General features: G+C 43.4%; 1 protein-coding gene across 2 annotated transcripts in view; it reads right to left on the reverse strand.

The window, feature by feature from the left end:
• pdia5 (protein disulfide isomerase family A, member 5) overlaps positions 1-17451 on the reverse strand; it is a 108820-nt gene that overhangs the window by 61865 nt on the left and 29504 nt on the right. For both annotated transcript variants that reach the window (XM_067987073.1, XM_067987072.1), the window contains exons 7-10: positions 12062-12122; positions 8820-8887; positions 5732-5823; positions 90-161 (exon numbers count right to left, since the gene is read on the reverse strand). In XM_067987073.1, coding sequence (XP_067843174.1) covers positions 90-161; positions 5732-5823; positions 8820-8887; positions 12062-12122 — 293 coding nt within the window. The remainder of the gene's footprint in view (positions 1-89; positions 162-5731; positions 5824-8819; positions 8888-12061; positions 12123-17451) is intronic.

Raw genomic sequence — 17451 nt, forward strand, 5'->3', positions numbered from 1 at the left:
AAAATCATCCTTTGTACTCATGCCAGTAGCCTCAGCAAGATAAGGCACATGTAATTTTCTTTAGACGTACAACATTTAATCTTACTCACTTTTTCATCCACTCAACAAAATCTTGGGCAGTAGCTCCGTAGTTTTCAAAATTAAATAGAAACTTTCCCTTCCTTTTGAAAGAAGCCAGAGAAAAATAAAACTCAATTATCATGTAAACCGCGCAACCCGCAGCATCACAAAGAACGCTGAAACTCTTCTTGATGAAGGACGGGGAGACTGAAGTTTTGAGACCAAATGGGCTGAAGGGCCTTCTTCACACAAAGCTATCTAGTGAACGAGCCATACTGAAATGGGAGCTGCCATTATGTCTTGGGTTCCACTTTTACTATTGCAAACTCTAGACCCCCTGTATAATGGCTCCTCAAACTTTTATTTCACTGGCAATAAATTATAAATTCAGAGAGAAAGAGAGAGAGAAAAATGAAGAGATACATATATAAAAAAAAAATCAATAAATTGTTCACAGATTAAACCCTGAACAAGTTCCCAGAATTTGTCTTAAAAGAAAAACTTGCATGTATGTAGCGCCTTTCACAACCACAAGGCATCCCAAAATGCTTTACAGCCAATTAAGTACTTTTCAAGTGTAGTCTTTGTTCTAATGTAGGAAATGCGGCAGCCAATTTGTGCACAGCAAGATCCTACAAACACCAATGGGATAATGACCAGAAAATCTGTTTATCAGTGATGTTGGTTGAGGGATAAATAATGGCCAGGGCACTGAGGAGAACTCCCCTGCTCTTCTTCAAAATAGTGCTGTGGGATCTTTTACGTCCACCAGTGAGGACAGATGGGGCCTTGGTTTAACGTCTCATCCGAAAGAGGGCACCTCCAACGGTGCAGCACCGTCAGACCTAAAGGAACAAATGTGGTAGGGCCTTAAAAAGGGAGGCCTTTTAGAGACTTTCTCCCCTTTTCTTCTGGGGTCCTGACTCATGCTGGGGTACAGTTCTACGAGCACGGCAGCCCTTGAGTACCTCACGCAAAGGACAATTGTTTCTGCACAAGCCTGGACAGAAGGCTGCTCAACCTTATATGCAACTTCTTTCTCTTCCATGGGGAGAGGAAAAATGGACATAACAGCAGAGTCAAATCCTGTCCGCGACCAACAACCACACGGATCCACTTTCCAGCAGCAGCCAATGGACAGCAGGAATCCTGGCTGATTTTGTGTGTCAGCTGGGACTCAGTGGGTAGCACTCTCGCCTCGGAGTCAGAAGGTTGTGGATTCAAGTCCCACTCCAGAGACTTGAGCACATAAACCAGGTCGGCACTTCAGTTCAGTACTGAGGGAGTGCTGCACTGTCAGAGTTGCCATCTTTCGGATGAGAGGTTAAACCGTAAAAGATCCCATGTCACTATTTTGAAGAGGAGCAGGGGAGTTCTCCCTGGTGTCCTGGCCAATATTTATCCCTCAATTAACATCAATAACAAATTGTGTGCAAATTGGCTGCCGTGTTTCCTACATTACAACAGTGACGACACTTCAAAAGTACTTCATTGGCTGTAAAGCGCTTTGGAACGTCCTGAGGTCGTGAATGGCACTATATAAATGCAAGTACTTTCTCGGGCATGATGTGGCCAATTACAGCCCCAGCTGAGATCAACTAACTGGGACCTCGAGTATGGTTTTATACCACATTTCCCACCTAAAGCCATCACGGGGAGCTTTAGACTAATGGGGCTACTAAATACAAAAATAAATTGCCCCACATCTTCACAGTCTATCGCAAATATCACGAATGTGGGAATTTGCACTATTTTGTCGACGTGAGACTGACTTAAAAACCGCATCCAGACATGATGGGACTTTAAGTCGCGCACTTGTTCCTAGTTAGCATGGATTCAGGAAAGAAGGCACACTCATGAATAGTAATTAGAGGCACGCTACATTAAAAACAAATTATGTGACAATTCTTTTAAAAAGTAAACACTATCTGGCCTTGAACTCTGGAGACAGAAAATCAAGGAAATCATGCATTTTAAAAAAAACACTTTAAAATTCATAATTTGACAGTTGGGGTGAAATGATCCTCTGAGTACTTTATGAAAACAGAATTTTTTTTTTAAAGTTCCTCAGGAAGCTTTTTTAATTTTAAAACAGCTTTTACAGCCTTCAATTTTAAGGAAAACACCATCAACATAATTTTATAAATTTACTTTATAAACACTTTCTAATTTTCGCAAATTAACAAATTGCAATCAGTCTGGGCAAAATTCCAATTAAAATTCATCGACAACCCCCAAAGGATCAGCTTTTCGCAACTCAATTACCATTTTTAACTTGGAAAAAAATCATCATTTTTTTTTCAGCTGAATAGTCATATGCAAATCATTTCTTTCCCCAGTCTTGAGTTTTAGACTGCAAATTGCTTCAAGAATCTAGCACTACTTCATGACAGAAAATAAATATTGATTGGTTGGATTGAGCAGGGTTTTCTCTAGTGCATTCCTATTTGTCTTTCAAACTAAACGTTCATGAGCTGAGTGCAAAAATGGTTACCTGCCAATGATGGTTAGGGAACAATTAAGAAAGCGTATTCAAAAAGCATACGGGATGCTGAGCTTTATAAATCGAGGCACAGAGTACAAAAGCAAGGAAGTTATGCTAAACCTTTATAAAACACTGGTTAGGCCTCAGCTGGAGTATTGTGTCCAATTCAGGGCACCGCACTTTTGGCCTTGGGAGAGGGTTTAGAGGAGATTTACTGGAATGATACCAGGGATGAGGGACTTCAGTTATGTGGAGAGACTGGAGAGAAGCTGGGGTTCTCCTCCTCAGAGCAGAGAAGGTTAAGGGGAAATTTAATAGAGGTGTTCAAAATCATGAATGGTCTTGACAGAGTAAATAGGGAGAAATCATTTCCACTTGCTGGCAGGAGGGTTGGTAACCAGAGGACACAGATTTAAGATAATTGGCATAAGAACCAGAGCAGAGATGAATTTTTTTTATGCAGCGAGTTGTTATGATCTGGAATGCACTGCCTGAAAGGGCGGTGGAAGCAGATTCAATAGTAACTTTCAAAGGGGAATTGGATATATATTTAAAAAGGAAAAATTTTTGAGGGCAATGGGGAAAGAGCAGGGGAATGGGCCTAATTGGATAGTTCTTTCCAAGAGCTGGCACAGGCACAATGGGCTGAATGGCCTCCTTCTATGCTGTATGATTCTATGAAAAAGATCATTCATTCCCAAAGCCTTGTCGCTTCAGCCTTTATTTCGAGGTGCTACAATTGACCTGAACCCCCACCCCCCCAACACCCAAGGTTTTTGCAGGGAAGGATTAACAAAATGTCAGCCAAAGTTTCCACTTGTAATTGTTGTCCAGTGACCCCCCCTACTGGACAATGCATGTTTATGAACGTGGCAGGGGGATAGAATCAAGCTCATCTGTGATTCCACACACAGTCAAATTGCCTAACTCTGAACCACAGCTAACAAGAGGAACCTGCTACTACAGTGAGGTACGGGAGGTTGTCCAAAACCTTTGCAAGTGTACCCTAGTGCAAGCCCAGTGTCTTCAGCTGAGGAGGGGGGGGGGGGGGCGGGGGGGCAAAAAAAAAAATCGGATCAGAAAAGTATACTGAAACATTCTTCAGCTTTTGTTTTTCCCACTTCAGTGATTGTTTAATATTTGTACTGTTCTGTAGGAGAACAGACTGGGGCACATTACAGGGCAGTAAACACACCAAGGAGCTGAGAGGACTTTACAAACGATCAGGTCATTGATCAACTGAAATCCATTGTGGTCGTAAAACGCACCAACCTGGGTAATGCTGCATTCTTCACCAGTAGCAGGTTTTCCAATGGTTGAGTGGATCTGTAACAGTTCCCAGGCTAGTTCAAAGTTGTGACCATCCCCCTACCCCTGCACCCCCACCACCCCTCCCACGTTAAAATGAATGATGTGTTCTAAAATGCAATCAGTCCCATCAGTGATATCATTAGATTGAGCTGCAGGGAACGAAAGGGGCAGGACGTTAATTTTAAAATGATGATAAATATTATTTTTATAATTTTTTTTACACTCCTCTGGACTTTCTTTCTCTAAGTTCTAACCTCTTATAAGGATCCCGATTCTGGTAAAGTGGACTAATAGAAAGACAGGTTTTCATTAATACAAGCACCGTATGTTGTCAAACTGTCTGAAACCACTTCACACAATGATTTTTATTTTACAAAAAAAAGAGCACAATGACGATTTCTCAGGTTATATCATGTTGATCGTGTGTCTTACTTCTTCTAACTTCATCTTTTCCCCCCTTCAAGGTGACTCATTTTGGATTCAGTTGGATAGCAACCAACTGCAAACATCTCCACAGTCTGTGCCAATATCAATCTGTGAATAGTCTGAAGGGAAATTAATGGTAGAACCCCTGTAGAATCCAACATTGGCTTCTCTACCTGACCGCCCCCCCCCCCCCCACCCCTCTGGAGTTCTCCAAGGATCTATCATTGGACCCTCCCCCTTCCTCTTCTACATGCTGCCCTTTGGCGACATCATCTGAAGACACGGAGTTAAGTCCCACATGTATGTTGACGACACCCAGTTCTACCTCTCCACCATCTTTCCCGATGTTGTCAGACTGCCTATCCAACATCAGGATGAGCTTCAGTTTTCTCCAGTTAAACATTACGAAGATTGAACCCATCATCTTCGGCCCATGTCACAAACGCCATACCCTCGCCACAGATTTTATCCCCCTCTCTGGCCACTGTTCATACTGGACCATGACCAGTGCTTCTGACCACATATCCTCCCCATCACAAAGACATCCACCTCCGTAATATCGCCCTCCTGCTGCTGAACCCCTCATCCATACCATTGACAGCTCCAGACTCGACTATTCCAATGCTTTCCTGACCGGCCTCCCATCTTACACCCTCCATAACCTCACCTCATCCAAAATTCTGCTGCGCATATCCTATCCCATACTAAGTCCTGCTCTCACTAGCTTACATTGGCTCCCAATCCCCCAACGCCTCCGATTTAAAATTCTTCTCATCTTTAAACCTCTTCTTGGCCTTGCTCCTCCACATCGCCATAACACCCTCCAGCCCTACAACCCCACCCACTCCCTTCACCCCACCAATGACGACCATGCTTTTAGTCATGTCGGTTCTATGCTCTGCAACTCCTTCCTTAAGCCTCTCCACCTCCGTCTCCTCCCTTAAGACCCTCTTGCTACATTACAACGGTGACTACACTTCAAAGTACCTCTGGCTGTAAAGCACTTTGGGACGCCCTGAAAGGCGCGATATAAATGCAAGTCTTTCTTTCTTTTTCAAAATCCATCTCCTTGACCAATATTTTGGTTGCCTTCCTAATATCTTTCTTTGGCTCAGCGTTCATTTCTGTCCAATTACGCTTCAGTCAAGTGCCTCGGGATGTGTTTCTACATTGAAGGTGCTATATAAAAGAAAGTTGGTGATGTTGCTAATTTTCACTTATTACCCTTTATTTTGGCATACTTTCTTTTGAGAAGTGGGGGGGAGGAGAGAAAAGAGGGAAAACCTCAGTATGAAAGCCATGCGAGAGAGTGTCCGAAGCCAATTTGTCGCTCCGATTGGGTCACCCAATCTTACAGGTTCATTGTTATGTTGTCTAAAATAGCAAAACCACAAAGCCACACAAGATAACCTGAAAACGTGCCTTGCAGATACATCAAAAACAACTTACTCAAAGTAACAGAAGGTTGGATATCCTTTAACATTAAATTCCTGTTTGATTTCGTCAAATTCAGATGGATGGACGTTCATTCCGGCCATTACCTGTTCAGAAAACAGTTTGTTTTGATTTGATAATCACATATGCGAAATGACCCATATGTTCAATGAAAACTAGATGAATTTATAGCTTAAAGAGCTGTTGATTATTTCGAGCTTAGGCTCTCTGCCCGAATAATATTCCAATAGTTGACACTGACCTTAATATCTAACTGCACTGAAAGTTAGTGGTCCAGTCGAGCTGGAGATTGTTCGTTCTCAGTCCCAGGGCGGTCCCTTCACTTGAGAAAGGATGGTTTTGTTTGGCCTTGGTTAAACTAACAATTAAACTCCCAATTGTTTATTTTGCTTCAATCACTGAACAGACTGGGTGATGCAACGAGTCCCAGCTGGGAACAGACCAGATAGAAGGCTAAAACTAAGATAATGGAGCTATGTGCGGGAAGTTGTGAATAAAACAGCGACAAGAGACAGCTGTGGGATCTGGCAGAAGGAAGTTAGCGATTAGCGGGTGAGGCGCTGTTTATTGGCGGCCTCCTTATGACTACTGATAGCGCAGACGTTCCAATTCTTGGTTGGTCAACTGTTGCCATCCAATCACTGACACTATCATTCATCACAATAGGAGGGGAACAGAGCTGATACTCAACCTGAAGTCCATCTGCAATTAGCCGACTTATAAACCATTACGACTCTGACCTACACAAGGTTGGAACCCTCCCAGAGCATTTTCACTTCACTCTTGCTCTAGATACCAAACCACGTATCTACATTGCCCAGGATTAGAAATGCATGCGCCTTCATTTTGAATGCATCAACCCAGTATACAGTCAATATGCTAGATTGCAGTGTATTCATTAAGTCATTTTAAAAAATTAATTCTCGGGATGTGGGCATCACTGGCAAGGCCGGCATTTATCGCCCATCCCTAGTTGCCCTTGAGAAGGTGGTGGTGGGCCTTCTTCTTGAACTGCTGCAGTCGATGTGGTGAAGGTGCTCCCACAGTGCTATTAGGACAAGAGTTTCAGCGACGATATAAAGAACGGCGATACGTGTCCAAGTAAAGATGGTGTGTGACTTGCAGGGGAACTTGAAGGTGATGGTGTTCCCATGCACCTGCTGCCCTTGTCATTCTAGGTGATGGAGGTCATGGGTTTGGGAGGTGCTGCCAAAGAGGCCTTCGCAAGATGCTGCAGTGCATCCTGTGGGTAGTGCACATTGCAGCCACAGTACGCCAGTGTTTAGGATAATGGACGAGGTAGGCATCAAGTGGATTGCTTTCTCCTGGATGGTGTTGAGCTTCTTGAGTGTTGTTGCAGCTGCACCCAATGGAAAGTATTCCATCACACTCCTGACTTGTGCCTTGTAGGTGGTGGAGAGGCTTTGGGGAGTCAGGAGGTGAGTCACTCATCACAGAATACCCCGCGCCTCTGACCTGCTCTAATAGCCATGTTATTTGTGTGGCTGGTCCAGTTGAGTTTCTGTGACCTCCAGGATGTTGATGGTGGGGGAAAATGTGATGGTAATGCCATTGAATGGCAATGGGAGGTAGTTAGGCTCTTTCCTGTTGGAGATGGTCATTGCGAATGTTACTTGCCACTTATAAGTGGGATGTTGACCAGGTCTTGCTGCACGCAGCCAAGGACTGCTTCATTATCTGAGAAATTTGTGATTATGGTGGGAGGGTGTGAAATGGGTGCTATTTGAAAGTGCTCGGCAGCATTTACTAGTTGATCTGAATTGGGCTAGGTCAGGCTTGGGAGTGCTTCATTTTGCCACAGTCTGTGTGTGGGGCTGCAGGTGGGTGGGAAGAGAGCAAGAAATGGAATATTGTTATTCCAACCCCTTTGAATTAACAATTAGAAGTGGAATAAAGAAACCGGAATCACCACGAAGAAAATCTATTTTAGTGATTTTAAAAAAAACTCGGAGTGCAAGATCACATGAAGCAGCACTGAGCTATATTGACCAGGAAGGCCCCGGTTAAATGTCCAATCTGTGGTACATTACCTGATCTTAGCCCAGGTCGCAATGAGGGTGCTGCAGTGTGCTAGGGACTGAAAAAAAAAAGAAATTGCTCAGGGAGTTCTGCTCCCGATCCCTATCCAGTACTAGCTCCAGTTGAAGAACTCTCACTATCACAGGCATGATGGGCTGAATGGCCTCCTTCTGCGCTGCAATTTCTATGATTCCATGCAGGATCTTCAACAGTACCTCCCAAACCCGTGACCTCTAGCACCTAGAAGGAGAAGCGCAGAAGGCCAATGCGAACACCATCACCTTGAAATCGCACACCATCCTGACTTGGACATATAATCGGTCATTCCTTCATCACGCTGGTTCAAAATCCTGGCATTCCCTACCTAACAGCACTTCAGCACGCAACTAGGGGATGGGCAATAAATGCCGGCCTTGCCAATGATGGCCATATCCCAAGAATGAATTAAAACAAAGCTCCTGCTGAGAGGTGCATGTGCAGACTGAGAGTGAAGCAGGATTGGGCTCGGCTATGACAGCTCCCATAGTCAAATAGCTGACAACGTTAACTGCCCGGACACGGACGGGCGCCCGCCCGCCCACCCACCCACCCCTTACATGAGAGACAACAGCACCTATTAAACTCTATCCCAACATAAGTGAACACTGGGAAAAGGGTTTAGGGCAGGACAAACAAAACTATAGAGTGAGTTAACTAGGCCGTGTACTGTTTAGTGGCTGGTTGTAGATAAGGCATAAGCCTGGGAGAGGGCTTTTTTCTTAATAATGCAAGTTGTATAAATTGGGGCTACAAAGAGGAAACAAATTCTATAACATTCTCCTCCTAGGCTTTAAAGTCTTTCGTACAATAAAGCAGGATCTTTCATTTCATTAAAGATTTAATTCCCATAGCTTTCTATTAAAAGTCCAAGTGATTGAAATAGCTGAACAGGATAACAGAATTAGGATTGAACGTCTGATTAAACCAATCTATTTACAATAGGAAACCGAATGATCTGAGTTTACGGTGCCTTTCAATAGGTCATTGAAACTGTAATACTTACATAGGCGCCCTTTAAATCTGTGGCAGCTTGTTCAAAGGCTGGCATCATCCGCTTACACACCCCACACCCTGACCCACGGGGCAGAGATCAGGTCAAAGGCCACAGCAGAACAACAAACAGAAAAAGAGAGAGACACAAACATTGTGTTAAACGAATCAGTGACAGCTTTAACAAAAATAATTTCACCAGATGCCATTCTATAGATATGACAGCACATCCAGTGCCAGCTCGTCAACAGAAGCTGTCCAATCTAATCCCTTTTCCTAGCCCTCTCCATTATCTTTCTGTATTCTTTTTCAGATACTTACACTGTTCCATGCGGGGGAGAATTTTTTTTTCTAACTTCCCCTTTGTTCTTCTAGTGATGGTCCTCAATCTATGCCCCCCACCCCCCATGTTACTGATTCGCCAACCAGTGGAAACAGTCTTTCACTATTTGTGTTTTCAAAATCTTTCAGCATTTTGAAAACTTCTATTAATCCCCACCTCCTAACCTTCGCTATTCTAGTAAAAAAAAAGTCCCAATTTTTCATGCCTTTCTTCATTACCAGAGCCTCTCATCCCTGGTATCATTCAATTTAATTTCAGCTATACCCTTTCCATATCCTTCCTCACCAACATCCTGTACAAATTCAACATCACTTTATATTCAACACCCTTGTGTATTCAACCCAGATCCCCATTTGCCTTGTTACGCCCACTTCTACCTGCACACACATCTTTAAAGATCTATATACCCACACTCCTAGATTTCTCTGTTCCTCCACTCGACTAAGAATCTTATCATTGAGGGTATACCTCCTTTCACTATTCCTTTCCTATAAATGTACTACTTCCCATTTCTCTGCACTGAGCTGCACCTGCCACCTATCTGCCACCTATCTGCCCACTCTGCTAACCTGCCTTTGTCCCCCGAAGGGCAATTCCTCCTGCAAACTCATGCGCTCTTCCTCACAATTAGTCCTGCTCCTTTAATTTGGTATCGTCAGCAAACTCCGATATCATTCCTCTTGTGCCTATGTCCAAACCGTGACTGACAAAAAATAATGATAATTTTGTCTATTTTTGAATCGAACACTAAATATCATAGCAAATAATTAAAAAAATAAAAAAGAAAGCTGAATTTGCAATGGCTTCATGGTAGCAACTTATGTCTTGACACAGACCTGGCTACAGTTCCTTTCAATGCAGATAGGGCGAGATGAATACGGTAGGAGGAGGCACAAACACCAGTACAGACCAGATGGGCTGAATGGCCTGTTTCTGTGCTGTAAATTCAATGTAATTCTATGCAACAGTTTGCTACAGATATCCTGAATATACATGATCTAATTCCATACTGCTGACCTCTCAACAACGGCAGCAAGATATGGCCACCTTTTCACAAGCATAACGGATCCAACGGGTGCTGCAAGTACAAGGGAGTCTGTATGGCCTTTTGCACGCACACGAGGAAAGCCTAAAACTCACCGTCACTCGGGGGCTAAGCAGGTTGGTCTGCATCTAAAAGATAACGATAAGTTAACGATCTGGTCGCAGTGCTTCTCGCTAGAATAGTTCACCGCTTCAGTTCTGATGAAGGGTTGCGCCTGAAACGTTAACCTGTCTTTCTCCCTCAGAGGCTGATCAACCTGCTGTGGAATTCCAGCCCTTTCTGCTTTTATTTTTAGGTTTCCAGAATTTGTCTCATTACCATTGCTAGTAAGCTGTTCTGTTCATTCGACGGGAGTATGCATGGCTGCCGGAAAACATTAAGAACCCTTTAAATCAACGCAGAACAGCATATGCTCGGGCGCACTGTCAATCGTTACTTCTCACGTGTGACAATTATTTCATTTAAATTTTGGGCAGCCGTAGAATGCAGATATATAAATGCATCACGGAGTTGGGGATGTGGATTGATGCTTGCGATCCTCCACTTGGCGAGGTCTCGCCCAGAATGTGGCAGGAACATAACAAGCAGATGCAGGGCCCTTCCTCACCCCCCCGGGGAGTGGGGGAAAAAAGAGAGAAAAAAGTTTAGGGGCCAAATCAATTCCCTATTGCATAGCGGCGAGGGGGAGAAAGATGCTGAAGAAGTAATGCGAAAAAATTACCATTACAAAAATTTTTTTCCCAACGCTTCAAGCCCTGGCAGCACTCACTTTATTCAATAAATGTACAAACTATACAGGTTCTTGCAGTTTGGAAAAAAAAAACACACGCACACACAAAAGAACGAGCAGCTGTTCCAAAATGAAAATAAGTCACAAAGCAACAAAACACTGACTGAGTAACAGAAGGTCGAGAGAAATCTTGCTGCTTCATTACCATCAGGGGTTGCAGCAGAGGAAACAGTGTAAAAAAGTATTCTTTGCAAAATAGCAAGGAGTGATTTTATAATCTGATTGAACGAGGAAAGCTATGATTTCCTTCCCCACCAATTTTCTCTCCTGTACTTTGGTACGGTTCTGCAGCTGGCGGGAGGCCTCTCGCACAACACCAAAGTGGCCACTCTTCATGCGTGATGCCTGACTGCGAGTGGAACATAGGAACTGGAGTAGGCCGTTCAGCCCCTCGAGCCTGTTCCGCCATTCAATTAGATCATGGCTGATCTGTGTCTTAACTCCATCTACCCGCCTTGGTTCTACAAGCCTTAATACCCTCGCCTAACAAAAACCCATCAATCTCAGTCTTGAAATTTTCAATTGACTCTCAGCCTCAACAACTTTTTTACTTTTTTGGAGGAAGAGAGTTCCAGATTTCCACCACCCTTTGTGTGCTGGCAGGATATTTGACAATGATGGGATGGTGGGGGGGGGGGGGGGGTGGGTGGGGAACATAACAACTGAGCCCAATTCTGTCCTCACCCAACATCCATGATTGCCAGCACACATCATTCACTGCATGGCGATCGAAAGGAGGAGTCCTGACTGATTCTCTCTCTGCCTACCCAAACCCTCCCACCTCCCTTTGTGATCTGCATGGCCCTTGTGATTTAAACATTTTTTTTATATTTAAAAAAAAAGATGTTGTGTAGAAAAGGAGTTTCTGGTTAGTTATCCAGCCACGGTCACTTGCTTCCCAGAAATTCAGCGCTACCTGCCCATCCCTCCAACCCCCCCCCCCCCCCACGACAAAAGCCGTTGGAATAGGTCAGTGACTCGCCGGCTCAGCTGTGGATGGTACATAGAAGGGAAAAAACATGCAGTACTGCTACAGACTGGCCAAGAATGTGAATGCAGGTACAGAAGAAAACTTACATGGTGCATAGAAAATTATGAGAATTGCTCGCTCCTCCTTCTTTATTAATTTTCTGAATTCCTAAGGAAACAGAGAATATGGTGACCAAACAGAGCAAGTCAATACTTGCTGCAATGGAAAGCAGTGCAACAGAAGTGGTTGAAAAGCCAAGAGGCCTGCTGTTTCTTAAAGCAATTTAGTACAATAACACGACACTTCAGCGCAGTACTGAGGGAGTGCTGAACTGCCAAGAGCTGGCGTCTTTTTGGTTAAGACAACAGAGGCCCAATCTGCCTGCTCAGGTGGAAGTGAAAGATCCCATGGCATTATGCAAAGAGCAGGGGAGTCCTGGCCAACACTTACCCCTCATCCAATACCAGTGAAACAGATTATGTCATCTGTTTCATTGCTGTTTGCATACAGTAAACAGTGGCTACACTTCAAAAAGTAATTCAATTGGCTGTGAAGCACTTTGGGATGTCCTGAGGATGTGAAAGGAACTATATAACAAATGCAAGTTCTTCCTTTATTTAGAAAACAAAAAAATTGCACTTCCAATGCCATGGGTTTCCACATTTTTTTTAAACATATCTTTTCATCCTGTGACCAGAAAGATTGACCATGAAGGGAAAAGGAACTGTCAATTCATTGGCTGCCTTTTTCCTGAATGACTCAGTGGATGCCTCTGTTCAAAATTAATTCTGCATTCTTTTTGAACTCTTTTGTATATGTTTGCATGGGATGCTCGAAATTATTCCCCTATCCATTTAAAATAAAATCCTTACAGACCCCCACTCCCTTAAAATTGTGTACATGTCCCTGGGCGTAATGCGTGCGGGAAGAAAATAAATCTCAACTTTTGTCTGTGTATGTGGGGTTGACTGTGGCTATGATATTTGGACAACCTGGGTGCGATGGGGGGAGGGGGAAATAGGGCAGAGAGTTAACCACAAAAGGAATAAAACACGAGACCAACAATGAAGCTGTCCCAGAAGCAGGAACGCTGTGCATTCTGTTCTCCTCTAGCTGTTTCTTTGTTTCTGGCTCTGCGACCGGCAGGAAGGAGAAGTAAAGAGCACCATTAGCTGCACCGTTGGCGATGATCCAGCAAAATCGTGGCATTTGACCAGCAATACAAAATCTCTGGAACATGAAGCACATGTGCTGGAAATGCAAACTTTGGAGAGCTGTCAATCTTTACACTCAACCTGACAAATAAAAAGAGTAGGAATGGAGACTTAAGGAAGAATCAGCTCACAAAGAATAAACTGAACATCTTTCGCCCAGCTAGATTTACTTGGAAATTTAATGGGCAAATGTCAAAATAATTATATTTCAGAAATTTCTGTGGGCCACGCCTTTGCATTACTCTACTTGTGTGTCACTTAGGCTTAAGCTTGCGTCCCACTTTCCTGAGGTACTTTAAATACCACCGTAGTCATGCACACTGGTTACTCCAATTTGCTATGAAATTTGCACACCCAGGTTCAGGACTCCGACATCCTACACTGTGTACGCACCTGTAGTGCTCAGTGATGCTCCCCGTTTTGCAGCGCACGTGGTTCAGGTAAACAGGTTGCACACAAGTTAAATCAATTGGTATGAGGCTACCATCTTGAGAGGTCAAGAGTTGTATCAGGAAGTAGACATGGGGTAATTTTAATATCCGCTATTTTATTATGTCCCAAATACAGACGGTGATGGGGCCCCAAGTCACATCTGGCTATTACAAATTCACTTAAACTATTAAAATAATATTTGGGATACTGTAGATTTTAAGTGTGTGGAAACAGAAACGCACTGAAGGTAGCCAAACTGCTTTAATGGGGAAGAAGAGAAGAGGAGAAAAACAAGACTTCCATTTATATAGCATCTTATCACATCACTCAAAAACACCTCAAATAAGTCATGTATAATGAATTGCTTTGAAATGCAATCGTTTTTGTCATGTAGACAAGCCAAGGCAACCATTTTGCACACAGCAAGATCCCACTAACAGCGATGAGAATAACAACCAGCTAATCTGTTTTTGGTGACGTTGGGAGAAGTGTCATCAAATGCATCTTTCCCGAAAAAGGTGAACAATAGTGTTTATTTTTATATATAAAAAAAAAATCTGACATGTGGTAACCCCGTTGGTGCAAGGCACAAATGAAAATCACCTCAGAATTATAGACTGGAAACGACCTACTCAGTGAGCTGGCTGTCAATCCCTTGATCAGGGATTGGCATCCTTCCTGCTCCTGGATGTCAAACCCGCTCTTCAAACCCAGTCGAAGGGATGAGCTGAAAAGAAAAACAGCAAGTGCTGGAAATCTGACAATAAAAGCACAGTGCTTCTGAAGGGTTACACTCAAAACATAAATCTTTCTTTTTTCAACTGCTGATCAACCTGCTGTGCATTTCCAGCACTTTCTATTTTTATTTCAAGTCAATGAAAAGCTTCATACTTTCCTTCTGCCTGTGGAACTCTCTCCCACACTGCTCCTTTGGAGCTCTGTGCCTTATACATAGCAGCTTGAGTGATGAGAACCTGCAGAACCAGAGTGGCTGCAGCTTACACTGATCTATGAGAAATCTGTGACTTGCCTCTTGATATAACAGTCCAATTTCTCCAATACTTTGTGCTCAAATATGTAAAAAGGAAGAGAGCAGCGAAAGTAAACATGGGGTCCCTTAGAGGCTGAGACAGGAGAAATTATAATGGGGAATAAGGAAATGGCAGAGATATTAAACAAATATTTTGTATCTGTCTTCACAGTAGAAGACACAAAAAACATACCAGAAATTGTGGGGGAACCAAGGGTCTGAGAGTGAGGAACTTAAAGTAATTAAGATTAGTAAAGAAAAAGTACCGGAGAGATTCATGGGACTAAAAGCCGACAAATCCCCTGGACCTGATGGCCTACATCCTAGGGTTCTAAAAGAGGTGGCTGTAGAGATAGTAGATGCATTGGTTGTGATCTTCCAAAATTCCACAACAGTCCCAGTGGATTGGAAGGTAGCAAATATAACATCGCTATTCAAGAAAGGAGGGAGAGAGAAAACAGGAAACTACAGGCCAGTTAGCCTGACATCAGTAGTCGGGAAAATGCTGGAATCTATTATTAAGGATGTGGTAATGGGACACTTAGAAAATCATAATATGATTAGGCAGAGTCAACATGGTTTTATGAAAGAGAAATTGTGTTTGACAAATCACTGTAATTTTTTTGAGGATGTAACTAGCAGGGTAAAGGGGAACCAGTGGATATGGTACATTTGGATTTTCAAAAGGCGCCACACAAAAGGTTGTTACACAAGTTAAGGGCTCATGGGGTTGGGGGTAATATATTAGCATGGATAGAGGATTCGTTAACAGATAGAAAACAGAGTAGGAATAAACGAGTCATTTTCAGGTTGGCAGGCTATAACTAGTGGGGTGCTGCAAGGATCAGCGCTTGGGCCTCAGCTATTTACAATCTATATTAATGACTTAGGCGAAGGGACCGAGTGCAATGTATCCAAGTTTGGTGCCGATACAAAGCTAGGTGAGAACGTAAGCTGTGAGGAGGACACAAAAGTCTGCAAAGGGATATGGACAGGTTAGGTGGGTGGGCATGAAGGTGGTAGATGGAGTATAATGTGGCGAAATGTGAGGTTATTCACTTAGGTAGGGAGAATAGAAAAACAGAATATGTTTTAAATGATGAGAAACTATTAAATGTTGGTGTTCAGAGGCATTTGGGTATCCTTGTACACGAAACACAGAAAGGTAACATGCAGGCACAAGCAGCAATTTGGAAAGCAAATGGTATGTTGGCCTTTATTGCAAGGGGGTTGGGGTGCAAGAATAAGGAAGTCTTGCTGCAATTGTACAGGGCTTTGGTGAGACCACACCTGGAGTACTGTATACAGTTTCGGTCTCCTTACCTAAGGAAGGATACACTTGCCTTTGAGGCGGTGCATCGACGGTTCACTAGATTGATTCCTGGAATGAGAGGGTTGTCCTATGAGGAGAGGTTGAGTAGAATGGGCCTATATTCTCAAGTTCAGAAGAATGAGAGGTGATCTCATTGCAACATACAAGATTCTGAGAGGCTTGACAGGATAGATGCTGTTTCACCTGGCTGGGGAGTCTAGAACTAGGGGGCACAGTCTCAAGATAAGGGGTCGGCCATTTAGGACTGAGATGAGGAGGCATTTCTTCATTGAGGGTTGTGAATCTTTGGAATTCTCTACCCCAGAGGGTGTGGATGCTGAGTCGTTGAGTATATTCAAGGCTGAGATGGATAGATTTTTGGACTCTAAGGGAATCAAGGGATATGGGGATCGGGCGGGAAAGTGAAGTTGAGATCGAAGATCAGCCGTGATCTGATTGAATGGCGGAGCAGGCTCGAGGGGCCGTATAGCCTAGTCCTATTTCTTACTTTCTTATGTCCTTGACTTGGGCTTGAGCACCGGAATTGGCAGCCAGATGCAAGAAGAATGTCAATCCTGGGTTAGACAGACCCACCTTATGGCTATCTACCACCCTCCATAAACTTCAGCCCATCCAAAACTCTGCTGCCCGTATCCTAACTCGCACCAAGTCCCGTTCACCCATCACCCCCTGTGCTCGCTGACTTATACTGGGTCCCGGTACGGCAATGCAAGTTTTTGTTACACTAACAAAAATGTTCAATATATTCATTAAAAGTATTTCTCCTCCTCCTCCTCTCACCGAGTGACAATCCCCTTGAAGACTGCATGAGGAAACAGCTATTTTAATATCAAAGGAAAGGAGTAATTATTTGGGGGGAGGGGGGCTCATGAAAGGTCCAAAGACCGTTCAAAATGAAAGAACATTTTTGTATTTTTGTTTTAGGCCCAAGAGAATCAAAGGAAATTTTGAGTCAAAAAAATTTTTGCTCCCAATAATATCCCTCCATAGAAATGAAAACATTGGAAGCAAGTTGATCACAACCTGAAAATAGAAGATAGGTTGACTTTCAGATGTAACTCTTTTATCACCAAGTCCTGATGAAGGGTCACACCCGAAAAGTTAATCCGTCTTTTTCAGATGCTGATTGAGAGAGGGTTAGGAGAAACTTTCTTGAAGCAGAGAGTTGTTGGGAGCACAGAATGCTTTGCCACGGGGTGTATTTACAGAGACTACTCCATTGTTTAAGAGAAACGTGGATAAATATTTGAAGGAGGGGAAAGATTCAGGATTATGGGGAGAGCACAGGGCAGTGGGACAGTTCTAAATTATCCTAGCAAGCAGCTGACGTAGACACGGAGGGCTGAACGGCCTCCTCTTGCAATGAAAATTAGCCGTGGTTCTGTGATCAACTTGGTTGTGCCCTTTCCAGCAGCTTTGGGATTTTATTTCAGAATTCCAGCATTCCACAGTCTTTCCTTTTAACACCGCATCAGTATTACAATACCA

This window comes from Heptranchias perlo, chromosome 7 (genome assembly GCF_035084215.1).
Source record: "Heptranchias perlo isolate sHepPer1 chromosome 7, sHepPer1.hap1, whole genome shotgun sequence".
Taxonomy (NCBI): domain Eukaryota; kingdom Metazoa; phylum Chordata; class Chondrichthyes; order Hexanchiformes; family Hexanchidae; genus Heptranchias; species Heptranchias perlo.